Here is an 18,553-nt window from a genome sequence, read left to right on the forward strand (position 1 = left end):
AGAAACTTGAAATTCGAACAAATGGAACACCCTAAAATATCCAGACAACATAAGCTAATAGTAAATTCAGCCAGACAGGACAGCAACATTCAATTAATTCAGAATTCTAAATTATAGAAACATTCGTAAACTCGTATTAATTAGCTAACGAATAATATTTCATAATCATGACTAATTATTAATATATTTGCAACTTTCGAACCCTACATTCCAATCTAGAACCTTAAATTGCAGCAACGAAATGAATATATAGAGAGGGGGCGCTCTAGAGGGGAATGTAGCTCACGCATGGGGCACATTTGCAGTGGGTGACTCCTCCACCACCCCGCGGGCGACTTCCGCCGCCGCCGACAGTGGCGGCGATGAACGGAATATGCTACTGCCGCAACAGTCATCCTCCTCGCTGCGGGTGCCCCCTGCCATGCCGCCATCCGTGCTTGATGCTCTGTACCCACCACGCCATCGTCAATGGATCCGACACGGCCTTCAACAGATGTCGCCGCCGCCACGCCCCGTGAGAGAGGTGAGAGAGTGTGGGGTGGGTGTGGGGGAGAGCGCTCGGGTTCGTTCCGACCCATCAACTTCCGACAGAGCAGTTAACGGTCGTTTACGCCGCACCGTTGTCGTTGTCGGCTCACGAGGGATTCGACACATCAAAACGTGCCCAGAAAATAGGTCAATGTTTTTTGGCACTGTTAAAAATTCGGTGCGATCCAAAATGCCACATTTCGTAAAGTGATGGTTTTTCGCGTTTCGAAGTGATGGTGTTTCGCTAATTGTGACATGATTGTGATGATTCTGTGCATTTAATCTCAGAAAAGTTACGGATTTCAATGCGGGTTAAAGGTGGAAATTATAAGGTACTCTTTCTATCAAAAGGATAATAGTGTCTTGTGTTGAAATATATTGCCCTCAACCCAGTATTAAATAAAATGATTCTGTGGCCTACATCGATCCCACGTCCAAGGACCAAAATAGCCTACACGTGAGGGGGAGTGTTGAAATATATTGCCCGCCTCTTTCCATTAGTTCGGACTTTTGGAGTAACTGGCTGGAGCATGAATTTAATATTTTATACCCAAATCAATATAATCAATCAAAAAAAATATTCAATCAAAAAGTGGAGACTAACGTTTACTTTGTGAGTTGTCTTTCGAATGGAAGGAGTTGCATAACCAGGCCAACTCACACCGTGCAAAGCTTTGCACAATGAAAAGTGAGGTTAGACTCTTACAACAGTAAACACTCATAAGCTTAGCTCCATGTCGCAATCACATCCTAACAACTATTATGTTCATACCTATGAATGCCCGCACCCGACCTAACAATTATCGGCAGACTGCCAACTGCGGCATCCTAAATTTCAAGCGAACATCAGTAATTTAGTTTAGTTTGACACGGTTCCGCGCTTGTTCAAGTACTCCATCGCCACAGCAGCATGGAAGGCCGCTCCCACCGGGAGCACACCCTCATCGATCACAAAGTTGGGGGAGTGGAGTGGATGCACCGCGGTTGCCAGTGTCTCGTCGCGGGTTCCTATCATGAAAAATGCCCCTGGGAATCTCTGCGTGTAGAACGAGAAATCCTCCGCGGCCATGATTGGGCCACCTATCTTGACGTGGCCTTCTCCAAACATAGCCGCTGCCACTGATCTGGCATGATCGTACATCCCTTCGTCGTTGACGGTGGCTGGGTATGGCCGGCGCTCCTCATCCATGAAGTCGACGCTGGCAGTGCAGCGGCTCACGACGGCGTGCGCTTCCACAATCTTCCAAAGAAGCATATAAGTTACCGGTTTGCAGATCTTTATTTTAAGCTCGGCTTCTGAGATATGTTGGAGATGGAAAGTGTTTATTTGATTGATTTACCTCCTTGATCCTCTTCTTAAGATATGACAGACCTTCTGTTGTCAAGCTCCTGAAGGTGCCACCGAAGCAAGCTGACTCAGGAATGACATTGTAAGCATCACCTCCTTCCATGAATGTTACTGAGACCACCTGAAATACGTAAGCAATACCATATCATTCACCAAGGAACACCTCTTATCTGATGCACAGATTAAGATAAACGTACATAGGCTGGACATTTGAGACAGTATAATGCAAGCTTGTACACGCATTCTATGCGCATCACATACCGCGGCTTCGAGGGGATCAATTTCCCGAGCTACGATTTGTTGGAGGCTGATGATGGCAGAGGATGCCATGACGATGGGGTCGACAGCATGGTGAGGCATTGCTGCGTGACCGCCTTTCCCGGTGACCGTTATCAAAAACCGTCCCGATGCTGCCATGAATGGCCCTGGCCTGGAGACGACGGTACCCACTGGAAGACTTGGGTCGACATGCAGACCAAAAATGGCGGACACATCATCTAGAATACCTTCTTCTAGGACATGGTAAGCCCCGGCATATCCTTCTTCTGCTGGCTGAAAGACAAGCTTGACGGTACCCTGACCAAAACAAAAAGCAACTATCGTGAGTTAGGTGAGACCTCCTATTGGACAGGATGCCTGTACGCGTTGTCAACTAGGGAGGCAACGCCTGAAAAGCAAGGGCAAATGGGCCGACCCACTCTGAAGTTAGCGGGTTTTTCTCCTCTGAGATTAAAAAAGTTAGTGTATGCTAAAAATATGCTCATTGTATATTAAAAAGAGTTGACCGTATATTATGAAAAAGTTTAGTGCGTGTCAAGAAAATGTTCAACATATGTTACAAAAATGTTTACTGTGTATTCAAAAAATGTTCACCGTGTATTAAAGAATCGTTCACCATGTATTCAAAAAAAGAAAAAAGAAAAGAAAAAAAAATACAGACAAAAAAACGTAAAAAAAAAGCCTGAAAGAATAGGAAAGGAAAAGTCTTGCAAAACAACAACATAAACGAACAAAAAGACGAAGCCAGCGAACGAACGCAGCGCACGCTGCCGAATTGGGTCAGCCCACCTTGATCGGCTACGGGCGCTGCCTCCCCCCTAGTTGACGCGAGCGTCAACTAGGATTTACCGAGTTAGGTTACAGAAATATGGTGTTAGGAGGACCACACAATGGCTAATACCTTGATGTGATCCTTCCAAGAATGAAGTAGCTTAGCAGCTCCGAGAAGCATTGATGTGTGAGCATCATGTCCACAAGCATGCATTTTCCCACTCTCCTGGCTTTTGTATTCCCAATCTACCAATTCCTGTGAAGTGGTGAGAGAAGTATAATTGTTAAGTGTGTGATGAAGGGCACTGTCAAAGGTGTATAAACGGCTGACGAAACGATATGCAAAATCTTCGTTTAACGGAAATACGGATAGTAGTGCTTCAATGTTCACTCCTTCCGTCTAGGTATACGATTCTTGCCGGAAATAGCACCAATAGTAGAATACTATTCCTTCATAACCATTCTAAGATGTTCAAATTTGGCTGTTACTTATCTCCAACATTCTATTTTGAATGTTGCTCCCTCTGTTCCAAAATAATTTGAACTAAAACCATGTCAAGTATTTTGGAACGGAGGGAGTATCTTTTAATATAGATATGTTAGCAATGAATAAATTATGACTTGCTCAAAAAAGTAAAAATATTATGATGTTAAGAAAATATTTTTCATGATAAGTATAATGATATTCGAAACAATCATCTCAGCAATGACCAATATTATATATAGGTCTCAAAGTTACATAATTTTGACTAAACGCTTTCTATCACCTATATTTACCAGTGGAGATAATATTTTTGTTTTCTCCATGGTCATGCTTACAATATTTGCCCCACTTCTAGATTAGTTAACATTCATTCAATTCTATGATGACATGATGGATATGATGTAGGATTGCTATAGGCTATTGTCCGGATTGGTTTCTTAGTTAGTGTAACCAGTTCACCACCTAACAGAACAACAATGCAAATATTTTAGTTAGAACATTACTGGACGAGATACATGTTGGAACTGGCCAACAACTGTTGCCAGGATTTAATTAGAACACTAATGTACAATTTGATGCATATAATCAAGATGGTAAAACCGCATAATGATCAAGGAGGTTGATCGATTGAGTATGCCTACCGTTTTCTAGAACATATGCACGTATAATTCCATAGGCAGAACGCCAAGAGATTGTTGTTTCTACTGTGTCCCATGCAAGTAGGAGCCGTCCGCTCATCCCACAATATCCGTGCACAAAAAAGACCAAAAAATGCTATTTACAATTATTCGTACTTCCTATACTGTGTCAGATAAAATATATTTCCCTCCCCTCCACCCACTTAGTTTACTCTATGATATGTGGGGTACTTGGATAATGGCCCACCTGTAAATGAGCAGTTGGCGGGGTGTGTTTTGGAGTAGAAGGTGCAATACTGGCCTACCCACCCTTTCTTTTTCAAGTGATTCCAAAGTTTGTGTCAATTCTATCTTTTGATCCAAAATTTCAGTTTATGATTTGTTTGCATATTGGGTGCCAGGGGATAGAGGAGACAGGTCATAACTGGAGTAGGTCATAAAATTGGACTCTCTGATTCAAAAATAAAATAGATTGAAGCTTCAAAATTATATGAAAAAGTATGGGTGGTGAGGTACTGTTGGGTGCCAGGGGATAGAGGAGACAGGCTACCACAAACTCCTTTCTCAGAACGCCACAGGCTGATAAGCATGATCTTTTCAGTTTACCTCTTCTTTGGATTGGACCTGTCTTCTTTCCCTGATTACAATTTTCTCATCTCTTTCTCATTGTGGCAAAATCATGGAGTGGTGATTAAGTGGCATACTTTGAAAGCGTGGTCAACGGAATGTTGTGCCAATTCGCAGTTGATCAAATTGTTGGAAAATAAACTTGCGACCCTAGTTCAAAGAAAACATCTCAGAACCGGGTAGCGTGCATACCTGCAAGGGGAGCGCGTCCATGTCCGCCCGGAGCGCGACAACGGGCCCAGCGCCGCCGCCGCCGACGATCGTGGCCACCACACCGGTCTGGGCGACGGGCCAGGAGTAGGACACGCCGATCGTGTCCAGCTCGGCGCGGACGAGCTCGCTTGTGCGGTACTCGTGGAAGGACAGCTCCGGGTGCTGGTGGATGCGCCGCCGCACGCTGCGCAGCCACGCGGCGAACCCCGAAGCGTGGGCCGCGTCCAGGAGGTCACCCGCCAGAACCGGCTCCGCCGACGACGACGCGTGGGGAGAGAGGTGGGCCAAGAAGAGGAGGAGAGAGAAGAGAGGGAAGGAGGCCATGGCAGTACGGAGATGTGGCTCAGCTTTCTCCTACGAAGCTTACCACCCACCAAGATGCCATCGAACCATACTTCGATGAGGACGTGGATGAAAAATTGAAAATATTATACGTCGTTGCTATGAAATGAAAATTTAAACTAAAAGAGCATCTGTAACCATGGTTACCTAATTTGGGGCTCCATGCTCCGCGGATGCGTTCGGGTGTGTCCATAGACAAGATCAAACATCTCCGCAATCGTGTTTCTCAAATACCCGCCTCAAATTCATACAGATTATGCAAACTACATAGATCATCATACACATATAAAACACACAATTTCGACACAGATAGGATATTAAGTTTAGTACAATCTTATTCAAAAGAGTCAGCCGGAGTTCATCACTTAACTAAAACCCTATATTAAAAGTAATTAAACTGACAAAGCCAACTGGAATTCATCACTTCCTCGCCGGCCGCCCCATTGGGGTCTCGGGTGTCTTAGCATAGGCTATCAGAGCTAAATTTAACAGATCTCTCGATAGGGTATCCTAAGTAGGCTTGGCGGGATGATAATAAGGACAAGGGTTTTTACCCAGGTTCAGGGTCTCACGGTGAAGATAATCTCCTACATCCTGCTCTTTGCTTTATTGTGTTGGGGTGTACACAAAATACAAAGTACCGAGAGATTCTAGTGTGTTCTACGACGAGCTCGGCCCTCGGCTTATATAGCATACCAGGGATCCTAGGGTTAGACAACTAGGACGACTACGTCTAAGGTGGTAGAACTCTCTACGAGTTTGTCTTCTTGTCTTGTACGTCAAGCCTTGTAGAGTCACCGTGTATTTCTCCATAGGCCACCCAAAGTGGTCCAGGACGGAACCGACAAAGGGTCCCTCAGCACGGCCTCCCAAGCCGGGAACCGTCGTCATGAGAGGCCCCTTAGCCGGGACACCATCAATAGCCCATGAACCAGTCTTGAAACGGCAGCACCTCGTTCCTTCCAAGCTGCTTCATTGTCTTCAGTCGCCCATCTTGAAACTAGTTTAACAATAGTCTCCCGATTAGTGTCTTCATCCAGCTGACGTCCACTTGTCGAGGTGCCTTCCAAGGTGAATTGAACCACATCGGCTTTAGAATTGTCTAAGAGAGAAAATTGAACTACACTCCCGAAGAGCTTTCCCGGTGTGGCCCGTCACGGGGCGGGACAAGTTTCCACACAACGTCTCAAAAGTCCTCATGCCTGGTTCTGACAAGTGAGGACGGTCTTATCCACGGGCCCACACAACCACGTGCTAGCTTTGCCCTGACGGCCATGTAACATAAGGGAGTGGGTTAGAGCATGGTTAATAGTATAGCCAGCTGCTGGCTATATGATTTTGCCATGTCATATATAGCCAGCCTTAAGCCAACTAGTACAATTAGATGCATATAAATTTATACTACTTTGTTGATATGTGACCCGCCTCACTCTTTCACAAAGTGTCTAGGAGCACGTGTAACAGCCGACTGTTAGTGAGTAGCATGCTTCTCTTCTCTCTTCTCTTCTCTCCTCTCTCCGCCAACTCATCAGAAATATAATATTTAAATCCTCACAACCCGCCTATGTCATTCTATTGTACTTGCTCTTAGACTGGTTGTAATGGGAATATCATAGGTAGTATCTTGCATGCCAACTAAGCAATTTTGATAAGGTGGCATAGAATTAAATTAAGAAAGAGAGCCTTGAATATCATATCATGATACCGTATCATATTAAATGATGTGCTACATTATGTCATGCATGGCAATAAATGTAGTCATATATGATACTAATATATGATACCGTGTATTACAGATGTAGTATCATGCATTAGGCCATGCTTGGATCCAAGGGACTATTTTTAGTCTGACTAAAACTAGTCTCTTTTAGAGGCTAAAGTTCCAATCACCCCTGACTAAAAAGAGGCTAGAACTAGTCTTGAGACTAAAAAATTTTAGTCATGGGAACCCTACTAAAATATGGATTGGTCCTCTCTCTCCTCATTTAACTCCTCCCCTTTAACACATGCGAGTTCGGGATTGGAGGGTTTGGAGGATAATAAATGCTCATTAACTCATTTTAGTCTATTTAGTATTTGTATCCAAGCATGGATGAGGCTAGCAAGTTTTAGTCCCACTACTTTTAGTCATGGGACTAAAACGTATCCAAGCACCCTCGTAGTATCATATCAAGCCGGGGTGTGCACCTCGATCCAGACGTGGGGTGCACCTCGATCCCCACATGAGGATAACAGCAATCCCTCGACCCCCTCGCGTCATTAACCCTCAATCATGGGATGCGAAAAGATTTGTTGCCGCGTGGCAGCGCTAAGCTACCACCGCTCCATTTTCCCCAGTTCCTATAAAAGGGGGGAGGTAATGCGAGAGATAACTTTGCGCTCTCATTTCCCCGCACTCATCTTCTTCCTCACCCGAGTTAATTGCACAGAAGTACCACAATTCGGGCATCACATGCAGATTGGTACCACGATTGCTAATTTTTGCGTGTCAGTACCAACATTGCTTAAGATTTTTGCAAATAGGTCTAAACTGCGTATAAACGCGTATTGACGGTGTATCTGACCAGCGGGGCCCGCCCGTCAGGTGCCAACGTGGCATGTTTTTTGCAGAAAACCCCCACTCGGCCCTCAGACGGATCAAAGAAGAGTGGGGAACCTCTCGCTGGTTTTTGGAATTCCCAGATTTTTCTTTTCGTTTCTTTATTTCTTCAAGTGACGGAAAATTTCAAACCAGTCCAGATTCGTTGATGGAAATTACGAAAAAAAAGAAAGCCTCTCTCATGGAGCCTTTTTCCCGCAAAAAAATTGGGTATTTTTGTGATTACATACCAACATTGCTTAAGATTTTTGCAAATAGGTCTAAACTGCGTATAAACGCGTATTGACGGTGTATCTGACCAGCGGGGCCCGCCCGTCAGGTGCCAACGTGGCATGTTTTTTGCAGAAAACCCCCTTACGTTGTATGTAATCACAAAAATACCCAATTTTTTTGCGGGAAAAAGGCTCCATGAGAGAGGCTTTCTTTTTTTTCGTAATTTCCATCAACGAATCTGGACTGGTTTGAAATTTTCCGTCACTTGAAGAAATAAAGAAAAATCTGGCGACGGCGGGAATCGACCCAGCGACCTGCGGCCCTCAGGCGCCACGTGCTAACCACCACGCCACAGCGGTGCTCGCGTTCGATACAAGGCGTCCGCTTTTTTATACTATTACCGAAGCGCTGGGCCGGCCCACCGAGGCCTGCATTTTTTTTTCGCACTTAACTGGCGCGCGAGTTCGAGGTAATGCCCACCGAAGTGAAAAATATTACAGGTACATTCATCACTCCAACTACAAAATTAACATGTCATTCTTACATTTTTCTTTTTTGCGTGTGAACATGTCATTCTTACATGATGTTAGAAAATATACATATGCGCCTACACATAATAATAAACAATAAGAACCACTAAATTTGTATTTCAAGAATAAATTGAAATAGAAACATGATAAAACTATAAAAAAAATTATACAAGATTTAGATTGAATGTGACTCATCATAATAGAAATATATTCAATGAGAAAAACAAACATACCTAAGAGAAAACTATATTTACAAAAATACTTATATTTATAAACATCATCAGATTTGGTTCCAATTTTTGTTTACACAAATTAAATAAGATGTTTTCTGTATTAAACATTCTAAAGTTCCAGCCCGCGCATCGAGCGGGCCACGTTGCTAGTTTCAAAAAAAGTTCATCGATTCAAAAAATGTTCACGCGTTCAAGAAATGTTCACCAAAAATAAAAACATGTTCATGAATTCCGAAAATTGTCACCAAATCTCAAATGATGATATTTTAATTCCAAAAATGTTCATGGTTTCAGAAAATGTTCACTAATTTTTAAAAAGGACCATGATTTCAAATAATGTTTATTATTTTGATTTTTTTCATTATTCAGAAAATGTGCATGAATTTGAAAGATGTTTCCATAAGTGGAAAAGAAAGAAGATAAAGAAAAATAAATAATGAAAGGAAAAAATTGAAACAAACACAAACGTAAAATAAGAGAAGAAAAAACTAAGATGAAAAGGTAAAAAATTAAAAAGAATATAAAAATAAAAATAGAAAATAGAAATGAAAAGGGAAAAAGTTAAAATAAAGAGAAACCAGAAGAGAAAATAAAGAAGAGAAGAAAACTGGTTCAGGAAAGGTTGTAGAATCTACCAAAAACTGGTGGATACAGGCTCACCGGGAGGATATGTGTTGCGTATCCATGAAGAACTAAAGAATAAGAAATGCACGGCAGTTAAGTGCGAAACGGAAAAAAAATGCAGGCCTCGGTGGGCCGGCCCAGCGCTTCGGTAATAGTATAAAAAAGCGGACGCCTTGTACCGAACGCGAGCACCGCTGTGGCGTGGTGGTTAGCTCGTGGCGCCTGAGGGCCGCAGGTCGCAGGATCGATTCTCGCCGTCGCCAGATTTTTCTTTTCGTTTCTTTATTTCTTCAAGTGACGGAAAATTTCAAACCAGTCCAGATTCGTTGATGGAAATTACGAAAAAAAAGAAAGCCTCTCTCATGTAGCCTTTTTCCCGCAAAAAAATTGGGTATTTTTGTGATTACATACAACGTAAGGGGGTTTTCTGCAAAAAATATGCCACGTTGGCACCTGACGGGCGGGCCCCGCTGGTCAGATACACCGTCAATACGTGTTTATACGCAGTTTAGATCTATTTGCAAAAATCTTAAGCAATGTTGGTACTGACACACAAAAATTAGCAATCGTGGTACCAATCTGCATGTGATGCCCGAATTGTGGTACTTCTGTGCAATTAACTCTCCTCACCCAAAGCTATTGTCGCGCCGCCAAGCTTTTCTCCTTTCACGCGCCGCAACTTTCCACCATAGCCAAAGCGATGGCTAGCGAGCGACGCCTGAGGAAGGCCGACCAACTCGTCGATACAGGCAAGGGCCCGGTCCAACACCCAAGGTGGCAAAGTGGGAGGCCTCAAAGGTGGCACGGTCAGCTGGACCGGCTCTCCACCGCTGGGTACTTGCCGCTGCCCGCGACCGCCTTCCCGTGCCCCAGGCTCACCACGGTCGACCATGTCATCGTGCAAGAGACCATCCCCCATCCCAAGCAGAACGAACATGTATGCTTCGTGCCCTTTCGGATCCATGGTTTGGGGTTTCCAGCAGATACTGATAGTTGCCAAAAAAAAAAATCTATGGCACAGTTAGTGTAAAGTTACCAAAATGTTACTACCTCCATCCAGGTTTATTGGTCTCTATTGTATTTCGTGTCAAATTTTGATCATAGATTAAACTAACAAAATGGTCACGCATGTCACCAAACATTATATTTTTGAAAACTATGTTCAAATACAAATCCAGTGAGATAATTTTTCTTGACATGCATTAACATTTTGTTAGTTAAATTTTTAGTCAAAATTTAACACAAACTACAAAAGGGACCTATAAACCAGGACGGAGGTAGTAGTACGTACCTACAACTAAAAGATCTGTTGCTTTTTTTTCTGCCAGAAAACTCGTTTGCTCAAAATCCAGGTGCTATTTTTGAGCCAGAAAATTAGATTGCTCAAAAGTTTCGGGGGGCTGTTTTTGTGACAGAAAACCCGGTTATGGATGAAGGCAACAATCCATGCAACAATCACTAAGGCATAAGATAAACAGAAGAAGAAACTAGTACTCCCTTCGTCCCAAAATTCTTGTCTTAGATTTGTCTAAATACGGATGTATCAAGTCACATTTTAATATTAGATACATCTGTACCTAGACAAATCTAAGACAAGAATTTTGGGACGGAGGGAGTACTACATAACATCAGATGCCACTTGCCAGTAACTGCACCCTGGCATTGGAAGTAACTGCCAGAAAAACAAATGTACGGGTACAAACTAAAAGAATGGATCATGTCGACAAAACTTGTGGTCAGCTCAACCTGTGCCACTTGCAAATGTTTTGCTAGTTTCAGTCGCCCTCATCGAAATACAAAGCCCCGCATTTACTGCGTTGCTCACCACAAACCAATCATCTTCCACCAGAAACCTCCGGCACCAAGCCAGATTATGATGTTAACAACGGAGATGACAAATCCATAGCCCCACCACTCGGCCAGCGGAACATAGCCGGCTCCATAGAAGACGGGGGCTGACCCTATGCCGTAATGGGTCAGGCCACCCATGAGGTTTGAAAGGAATGACATAACCATGGCAGCGAAAAGTGGAGGGGTGCCCAAGGCACTCGCCACAGACAGGAACGCAGTGAACATTGCTCCGATGTGTGCAGCACCACTAGCAAAGAAGTAGTGGGAGTAGAAGTACATCAGCACCAATACGCCGAATGAGAGTTGCCAGGACAGACCAAGACCTCCAACAAACTGAGAGGAAAACAGATCAAGATATCAGAAAATGAAAATATTGAAAGCACTTTCCATCTAACTAGGTTGATGTTACTCTGGACTGGTAAAAATATTGGAATATCAGGTCTGGAATGATAAAGCCATCATATTTCTATTCACCAACAAACTAATGAGCCCTCATGTGATATGTCTTCCCTCACATGTATATAACCAGGAAATAAATTTCTAGTTCAGATCTAACAATCTAACCCAGCCTATCAGTGGTAGGGTGCAGACATTGAGTAGAAGTTGCAACGGACACCAGCAACGTTAAAGAATAAAGTTCAGTGAGGTGCCAGCATATAGAAAATTCCGTGCTATCCAAATGCTAACAACATGGCATAGTACAGCAACGCACATCCATCATGCTCAATGTCTAGTAAGCAAGAGTAACTAAATAGGAACCACTATCATTTCAAGAGGAAACTGACGGAAATAGAATGGAGCCATACCTTAACAACAGTCTCGCTGAACCAAGAAATCAACCCATATTTGTTAAGATAGCCAGCCATCGCAATCAGCGCAGCAAACCAAGTAAGGGTATCCCATGCTACAGACTCCGCCAAGCACTCTTTCCATGTAACAACTCCTGTAATTAGGAGGACAGATAGGCCAAGAATCGCTGCAGACACTGCATCTACACTCAGCATTCCTCCAAAGATCCAAAGTCCAACCTGGTGCCATGGACAGTACAATGTTTCAGTACGAAAAAGTTTTCCAGATTACATTCAAGCAAGATGCAGACAGGTGGATGTACCAACAGCCATGTTTCAACAAGGTTACCCCACTTTATGCAAAATAAGGCATTCAATAAGTAACAGAGTGGTTTAAGACATAAATTGTGCAATGTTCTAAATATGAACAAAAACACAACGGAAAACAACAAAACAGAACCCTAAGATATTTCACAGACTGTCTACTGAAAATTTTCAACAGTGTAATTCTAGAGGTGCCACCTGTAGTTAAATGGCTCAATCCGTCAGTCACTAAACAACACTTGGAAGACATTTTATATAAGTTCCGGTCAACGTACATCCTTATGTCTCTCTCTATCTACCTCAAACCTTCCCCCATCTTCACCAGTAACCCACCATGCACCACCTCCACTTTCCAAGCGCCATCGCTGCCGCCAGATCTGTGTCAATCTCCCCCGCTTCCTAATCCTATCACCTCGCTTCCATATGCCAACTCCTCCTGGTCGACCAGCCCTCTGACAATGGCTGTCTTCCCTGCTCATGTCGTCACTGCTTCGCTGCACCGTCCTCACACACTGCTGTCACACTCACCAACCTTCCCTCTAAGCCCAGGGAGCACAACAAACCCCGGGCCCCTGCAACCTTAAACCCTAAGCCAATGAGGTAAAGGGGAGGTCTCTGGCGAGGTCCGTCATCACGGGAGGAAGAAGCTGAACAAAAGCAAGACGCATGTCAACTGCATTAAAGAATACTCCAGGCAACTAGGCTCTTGCAGTTCGGTTTAAATCAAGAGTCCAGGCTCTTAGGCACTCCTAATCTAGACAAGGCCACCATGTTGTCATGCAGATCTCTATTTCTAAACGGCTCTTTCAACTCCTCATCAAATACTAGAGGATCAAGTCCTAACACTGGATGACAGCGGCATGCAAATAGCACTGAGCACAAGAGGGTATAGAAGTTACCTCATCACAATAATAACAGCAATTGCGAACTAATTAGGCATGGTTCAAACAGAACAGTTGCAAAAAAAGATAGGATGTACAAGTGGCATCATACCGTGAGCAGAAGCGTGCCGGCCATGATCTTCTCCTCCGTGCTCATGGGTCCCATCTTTGCCAGCCTCTCCTTGGCCAAGCGTGGTGCATCAGGGCTGGTCTTCACCTCCGGTGGGTAGATGACATAGAGGACCAGCGGCACAATCAGCAGCGACAGCAGCCCTGGCACAATGGCCGCCTTTGCCCACAGCGTCCACCCGATCCCCTGCCCGATGGTGCTGAGCGTCAGGTTCGCAGCAAGCGGATTGGCCGCCATCGCCGTGAGGAACATCGCTGACGAAATGACCGATGTCTGGAAGCATGTGAGCATGAGCCAGGCGCCGAGCTTTCGCTCTGTGCCGTCGTCAGTGCGCGATCCACAGGCCTCGCAGAGGGACTTCACGAGTGGGAGGAAGATGCCGCCAGCCCGCGCCGAGACCGAGGGGATTGCCGGCGCGAGGAACGCCTCGGCAAAGACGAGCGAGTAACCGAGGCCGAGCGTGGAGCCCCCGAAGGCCGAGACGAACTGGTAGGCGACGCGGTTCCCGAGCCCCGTCTTGATGAACCCCCGAGCGAAGAAGAAGGCAAGCGCGATGAGCCAGGGGATGGGGTCCCCGAAGGCGGAGAAGGCGGCGGCGAAGGTGAGGGTGCGGGTGAGCACGGCGGCGCCCAAGCCAAGCAGCGCGACGGCACCCAGCGGCAGCGGCTGCGTGATGATCCCGACGATGGTGGCGAGGAACACGGCGAGCAGCTGCCACGCGTCGCGGGCCACGCCGGCGGGGGCAGGGATAAACCAGATGATGACCCCCGTGGCAATGGAGGCCAGCAGCGGCTTGATGGCCGCGCCCTGCAGGGCTGGCTTCGCCGGCGGCGAGACCGGCGCGGGGGGAGATGCCGGCGCCGCGGCGACGGGCGGGAGGAGGTGGCGAGCTGTGGACGGGGTCAGGGGCTTGGGGAGGGAATGGGAGTGGGAGAGGGAGAGGGAGATGGGCTTAGATGAGAGTGAGGAGGTGGAGCGGCGGCGGAGGGAGAACGAGGGGAGGTGGGGGCGGTGGCGGATGCCCAGATGGTGGCAGGTGAGCGGCGAGGCCGCCGACGCGGAGGAGGCCATGGCGTCGACGGCGGCGGCGGCGGGGAGGGAAGGGGGAGGGGGAATGGAGGAGATGGGAAGGGAGGTGGGGTTTAATTGGATGGACGGCGGCTATGGGGTTGGACGGGGAAGCGGCATTGGGCGTATCGGATCCAGAGATTGGTTCCTTCGCGCGTGCATCCGGTGTTCGTAGACCAGTACCTGCAGAGAGGTCAGGATGTCAACCGGGTCCGTTTAATCCCGTTTAAAGTCCAATATGATAGTTTAAAAAGATTTTTTGTTTGTTTGAGTAAGATGAACTATCAAGCTAGCAAAAACTAGCTAAATGGGATCGCGGACACTATTTATTTGCCACTTACATCCCTAAGAGAGGATATGCTCCTGCGAGCAAAAAAGAAAATGTATACGCAAATGTGAAAGAAAATTGCCAAAAAAATTAGATATGCCGCCGGCGGAAATTCAAAAAGGATCCGTCACTTTGCTAACCATTGGATTGATACATTAATGAACGTCAGATCTACCAACGGAACGTAAGTAGCCGCAAGAAGAGTGGTGTTTTTGCAATAGTCTGTTTGTTGCAATTACTCGAGCCTATATTTTTTTATTTTTTGCAATAGATTTTTAGAAGACCCACCGCCTCATGAGCCGTTCGATTGTGTGACACGAGCCGTTCAATTTTCTTGTCTAATTTCCCGCAACGATGCTTTTGTTGTAAGATCTGCTCTACTCTGATTTCCTGCAACAAGACCTTTGTTGTGAAACCCCATCTTCTATAATTTCCTGCAACAAGACACATGTTGCAAAATTTCTTCTTCTCTAATTTTCTGCAACAAAGTCTTTGCAAAAATTGCAATAACATCTTCCGCCACGTCTGATTTTCTGCAACAACATCTTCTGCCGCGTCTAATTTTCTGCAACAAGATCTTGTTGCAAATTTTGCAACAACATCTTTCGTCGGGTCTAATTTTCTGCAACGCGACTCTTGTTGCAGAAATTGCAACAGGACCTCCTGCGGCGTCTATTTTTCTACAGTAAGACCTTTGTTGCAAAAATTGCAACAAATTTGTTGTTGCATATGAGCTCGAGGAGGCGAGAGCCATGCACGTCGGCGACATCGAACGGCGAGCGACGGCAGATGCAGCTCCACAGGCGGGCGGTGCTGTCCGGCGGCTTCGAGCGTAGGCGTAGCCGGCAGGCGGCACCGTGGTGCCCAGCTTCCTGAAGGAAATATGCCCTAGAGGCAATAATAAAGTTATTATTTATTTTCTCATATCATGATAAAATGTTTATTATTCATGCTAGAATTGTATTAACCGGAAACATGATACATGTGTGAATACATAGACAAACTTAAATGTCACTAGTATGCCTCTACTTGACTAGCTCATTAATCAAAGATGGTTATGTTTCCTAACCATAGACATGTGTTGTCATTTGATTAACGGGATCACATCATTAGGAGAATAATGTGATTGACTTGACACATTCATGTTAGCTTAGCACTTGATCGTTTAGTATGTTGCTATTGCTTTCTTCATGACTTATACAAGTTCCTACAACTATGAGATTATGCAACTCCCGTTTACCGGAGGAACACTTTGTGTGCTACCAAACGTCACAACGTAACTGGGTGATTATAAAGGAGCTCTACAGGTGTCTCCAAAGGTACATGTTGAGTTGGCATATTTCGAGATTACGTTTTGTCACTCCGATTGTCGGAGAGGTATCTCTGGGCCCTCTCGGTAGTGCACATCACTACAAGCCTTGCAAGCAATGTAGCTAATGAGTTAGTTACGGAATGATGCATTACGTAACGAGTAAAGAGACTTACCGGTAACGAGATTGAACTAGGTATTGGATACCGACGATCGAATCTCGGGCAAGTAACATACCGATGACAAAGGGAACAACGTATGTTGTTATGCGGTTTGACCGATAAAGATCTTCGTAGAATATGTAGGAGCAATATGAGAATCCAGGTTCCGCTATTGGTTTTTGACCGGAAACGAGTCTCAGTCATGTCTACATAGTTCTCGAACCCGTAGGGTCCGCACGCTTAAGGTTTTGTTGATAGTTTTATTATGAGTTTATGAGTTTTAATGTACCGAAGGTTGTTCGAAGTCCCGGATGTGATCACGGACTTGACAAGGAGTCTCAAAATGGTCGAGACATAAAGATTGATATATTGGACGACTATATTTGGACACCGGAAAGGTTTCGGATGAGATTGGGACAATACCGGAGCTCCGGGAGGTTATCGGAACCCCCCGGGAGGTATATGGGCCTTATTGGGCCTTAGTGGAAAGGAGGGAGAAGAAGAAGCAAAGGAGGGCCCCCCCAAGCCCAATCAGAATTGTGAGGGGGCCGGCCCCGGCCCCCCTTTCCTTCTTCCCTTCTCCCTCTTCCTTCCCTCTCCCTCTCCTAATAGGAAAGGGGGGAGTCCTACTCCCGGTTGGGGTTGGACTCCCCCCCTAGCGCGCGCCAACCCCCTTGGCCGGCCCCCTCCTCCACTCCTTTATATACGGGGGAGGGGGGCACCCCATAAACACAACAATTGATCTCTTGATCTCTTAGTCGTGTGCGGTACCCCCCCTCCACCATAGTCCTCGATAATATTGTAGTGGTGCTTAGGCGAAGCCCTGCGACGGTAGAACATCAAGATCGTCATCACGCCGTCGTGCTGACGAAACTCTTCCCCGACATTCTGCTAGAATGGAGTACGGGGATCGTCATCGAGCTGAACGTGTGCTAGAACTCGGAGGTGCCGTAGTTTCGGTGCTTGATCGGTCGGGCCGTGAAGACGTACGACTACATCAACCGTGTTGTTCTAACGCTTCCGCTTTCGGTCTACGAGGGTACGTGGACAACACTCTCCCCTCTTGTTGCTATTCATCACCATGATCTTGCGTGTCCGTAGGAATTTTTTTGAAATTACTACGTTACTCAACAGTGGCATCCGAGCCTGGTTTTATGCGTAGATGTTATATGCACGAGTAGAACACAAGTGAGTTGTGGGCGATACAAGTCATATTGCTTACCAGCATGTCATACTTTGGTTCAGCGGTATTGTTGGATGAAGCGGCCCGGACCGACATTGCGCGTACGCTTACGCGAGACGGGTTTTACCGTCGTGCTTTGCACACAGGTGACTAGCGGGTGTCTGTTTCTCCAACTTTAGTTGAACCGAGTGTGGCTACGCCCGGTCCTTGCGAAGGTTAAAACAGCACTAACTTGACGAACTATCGTTGTGGTTTTGATGCGTAGGTAAGAATGGTTCTTGCTCAGCCCGTAGCAGCCACGTAAAATTTGCAACAACAAAGTAGAGGACGTCTAACTTGTTTTTGCAAGGCATGTTGTGATGTGATATGGTCAAGACGTGATGCTATATTTTATTATATGAGATGATCATGTTTTGTAACCGAGTTATCGGCAACTGGCAGAAGCCATATGGTTGTCGCTTTATTGTATGAAATGCAAACGCCATGTAATTGCTTTACTTTATCACTAAGCGGTAGCGATAGTCATAGAAGCAATAGATGGCGTAATGACAATGATGCTACGATGGAGATCAAGGCGTCGCGCCGGTGACGATGGTGATCACGACGGTGCTTCGGAGATGGAGATCACAAGCACAAGATGATGATGGCCATATCATATCACTTATATTGATTGCATGTGATGTTTATCCTTTATGCATCTTATCTTGCTTTGATTGACGGTAGCATTTTAAGATAATCTCTCACTAATTATCAAGAAGTGTTCTCCCTGAGTATGCACCATTGCGAAAGTTCTTCGTGCTGAGACACCACGTGATGATCGGGTGTGATAGGCTCTATGTTCAAATACAACGGATGCAAAACAGTTGCACAAGCGGAATACTCAGGTTAAACTTGACGAGCCTAGCATATACAGATATGGCCTCGGAACACGGAGACCGAAAGGTCGAACGTGAATCATATAGTAGATATGATCAACATAGTGATCTTCACCATTGAAACTACTCCATCTCACGTGATGATCGGACATGGTTTAGTTGATTTGGATCACGTGATCACTTAGATGACTAGAGAGATGTTTGTCTAAGTGGGAGTTCTTTAGTA

General features: G+C 45.5%; 2 protein-coding genes across 2 annotated transcripts; both read right to left on the reverse strand.

Moving 5' to 3' along the window:
- Nucleotides 1-1,089: 1,089 nt before the first annotated feature.
- Nucleotides 1,090-5,304, reverse strand: LOC123110860 (IAA-amino acid hydrolase ILR1-like 7). The gene is made up of 5 exons (XM_044531489.1): nt 4,868-5,304; nt 3,057-3,182; nt 2,138-2,452; nt 1,869-1,997; nt 1,090-1,768 (listed from the first exon to the last, which is right to left on the reverse strand). Exons 1-5 carry the CDS (start codon nt 5,210-5,212, stop codon nt 1,388-1,390), a joined length of 1,296 nt encoding a protein of 431 aa, XP_044387424.1. The 5' UTR covers nt 5,213-5,304; the 3' UTR covers nt 1,090-1,387.
- A 5,741-nt stretch (nt 5,305-11,045) lies between these two features.
- On the reverse strand, nt 11,046-14,534 carry LOC123110859 (dicarboxylate transporter 1, chloroplastic). The gene is made up of 3 exons (XM_044531488.1): nt 13,386-14,534; nt 12,087-12,308; nt 11,046-11,613 (listed from the first exon to the last, which is right to left on the reverse strand). Exons 1-3 carry the CDS (start codon nt 14,472-14,474, stop codon nt 11,251-11,253), a joined length of 1,674 nt encoding a protein of 557 aa, XP_044387423.1. The 5' UTR covers nt 14,475-14,534; the 3' UTR covers nt 11,046-11,250.
- Nucleotides 14,535-18,553: the final 4,019 nt, after the last annotated feature.

The sequence above is a fragment of the Triticum aestivum genome, chromosome 5B, assembly GCF_018294505.1.
Source record: "Triticum aestivum cultivar Chinese Spring chromosome 5B, IWGSC CS RefSeq v2.1, whole genome shotgun sequence".
In the NCBI taxonomy this organism is placed as follows: Eukaryota; Viridiplantae; Streptophyta; class Magnoliopsida; order Poales; family Poaceae; genus Triticum; species Triticum aestivum.

Coding starts and splice junctions, on each gene's coding strand:
- LOC123110859 (XM_044531488.1), bottom strand. CDS start 14,474: ATGGCCTCCTCCGCGTCGGCGGCCTCGCCGCTCACCTGCCACCATCTG. Junction 12,309..13,385: donor CCGGCACGCTTCTGCTCACG/GTATGATGCCAC, acceptor CCATGGCACCAG/GTTGGACTTTGGATCTTTGG. Junction 11,614..12,086: donor TCAGCGAGACTGTTGTTAAG/GTATGGCTCCAT, acceptor TTTTCCTCTCAG/TTTGTTGGAGGTCTTGGTCT.
- LOC123110860 (XM_044531489.1), bottom strand. CDS start 5,212: ATGGCCTCCTTCCCTCTCTTCTCTCTCCTCCTCTTCTTGGCCCACCTC. Junction 3,183..4,867: donor TGGACGCGCTCCCCTTGCAG/GTATGCACGCTA, acceptor ACCACTTCACAG/GAATTGGTAGATTGGGAATA. Junction 2,453..3,056: donor CTTGGAAGGATCACATCAAG/GTATTAGCCATT, acceptor TGTTTTGGTCAG/GGTACCGTCAAGCTTGTCTT.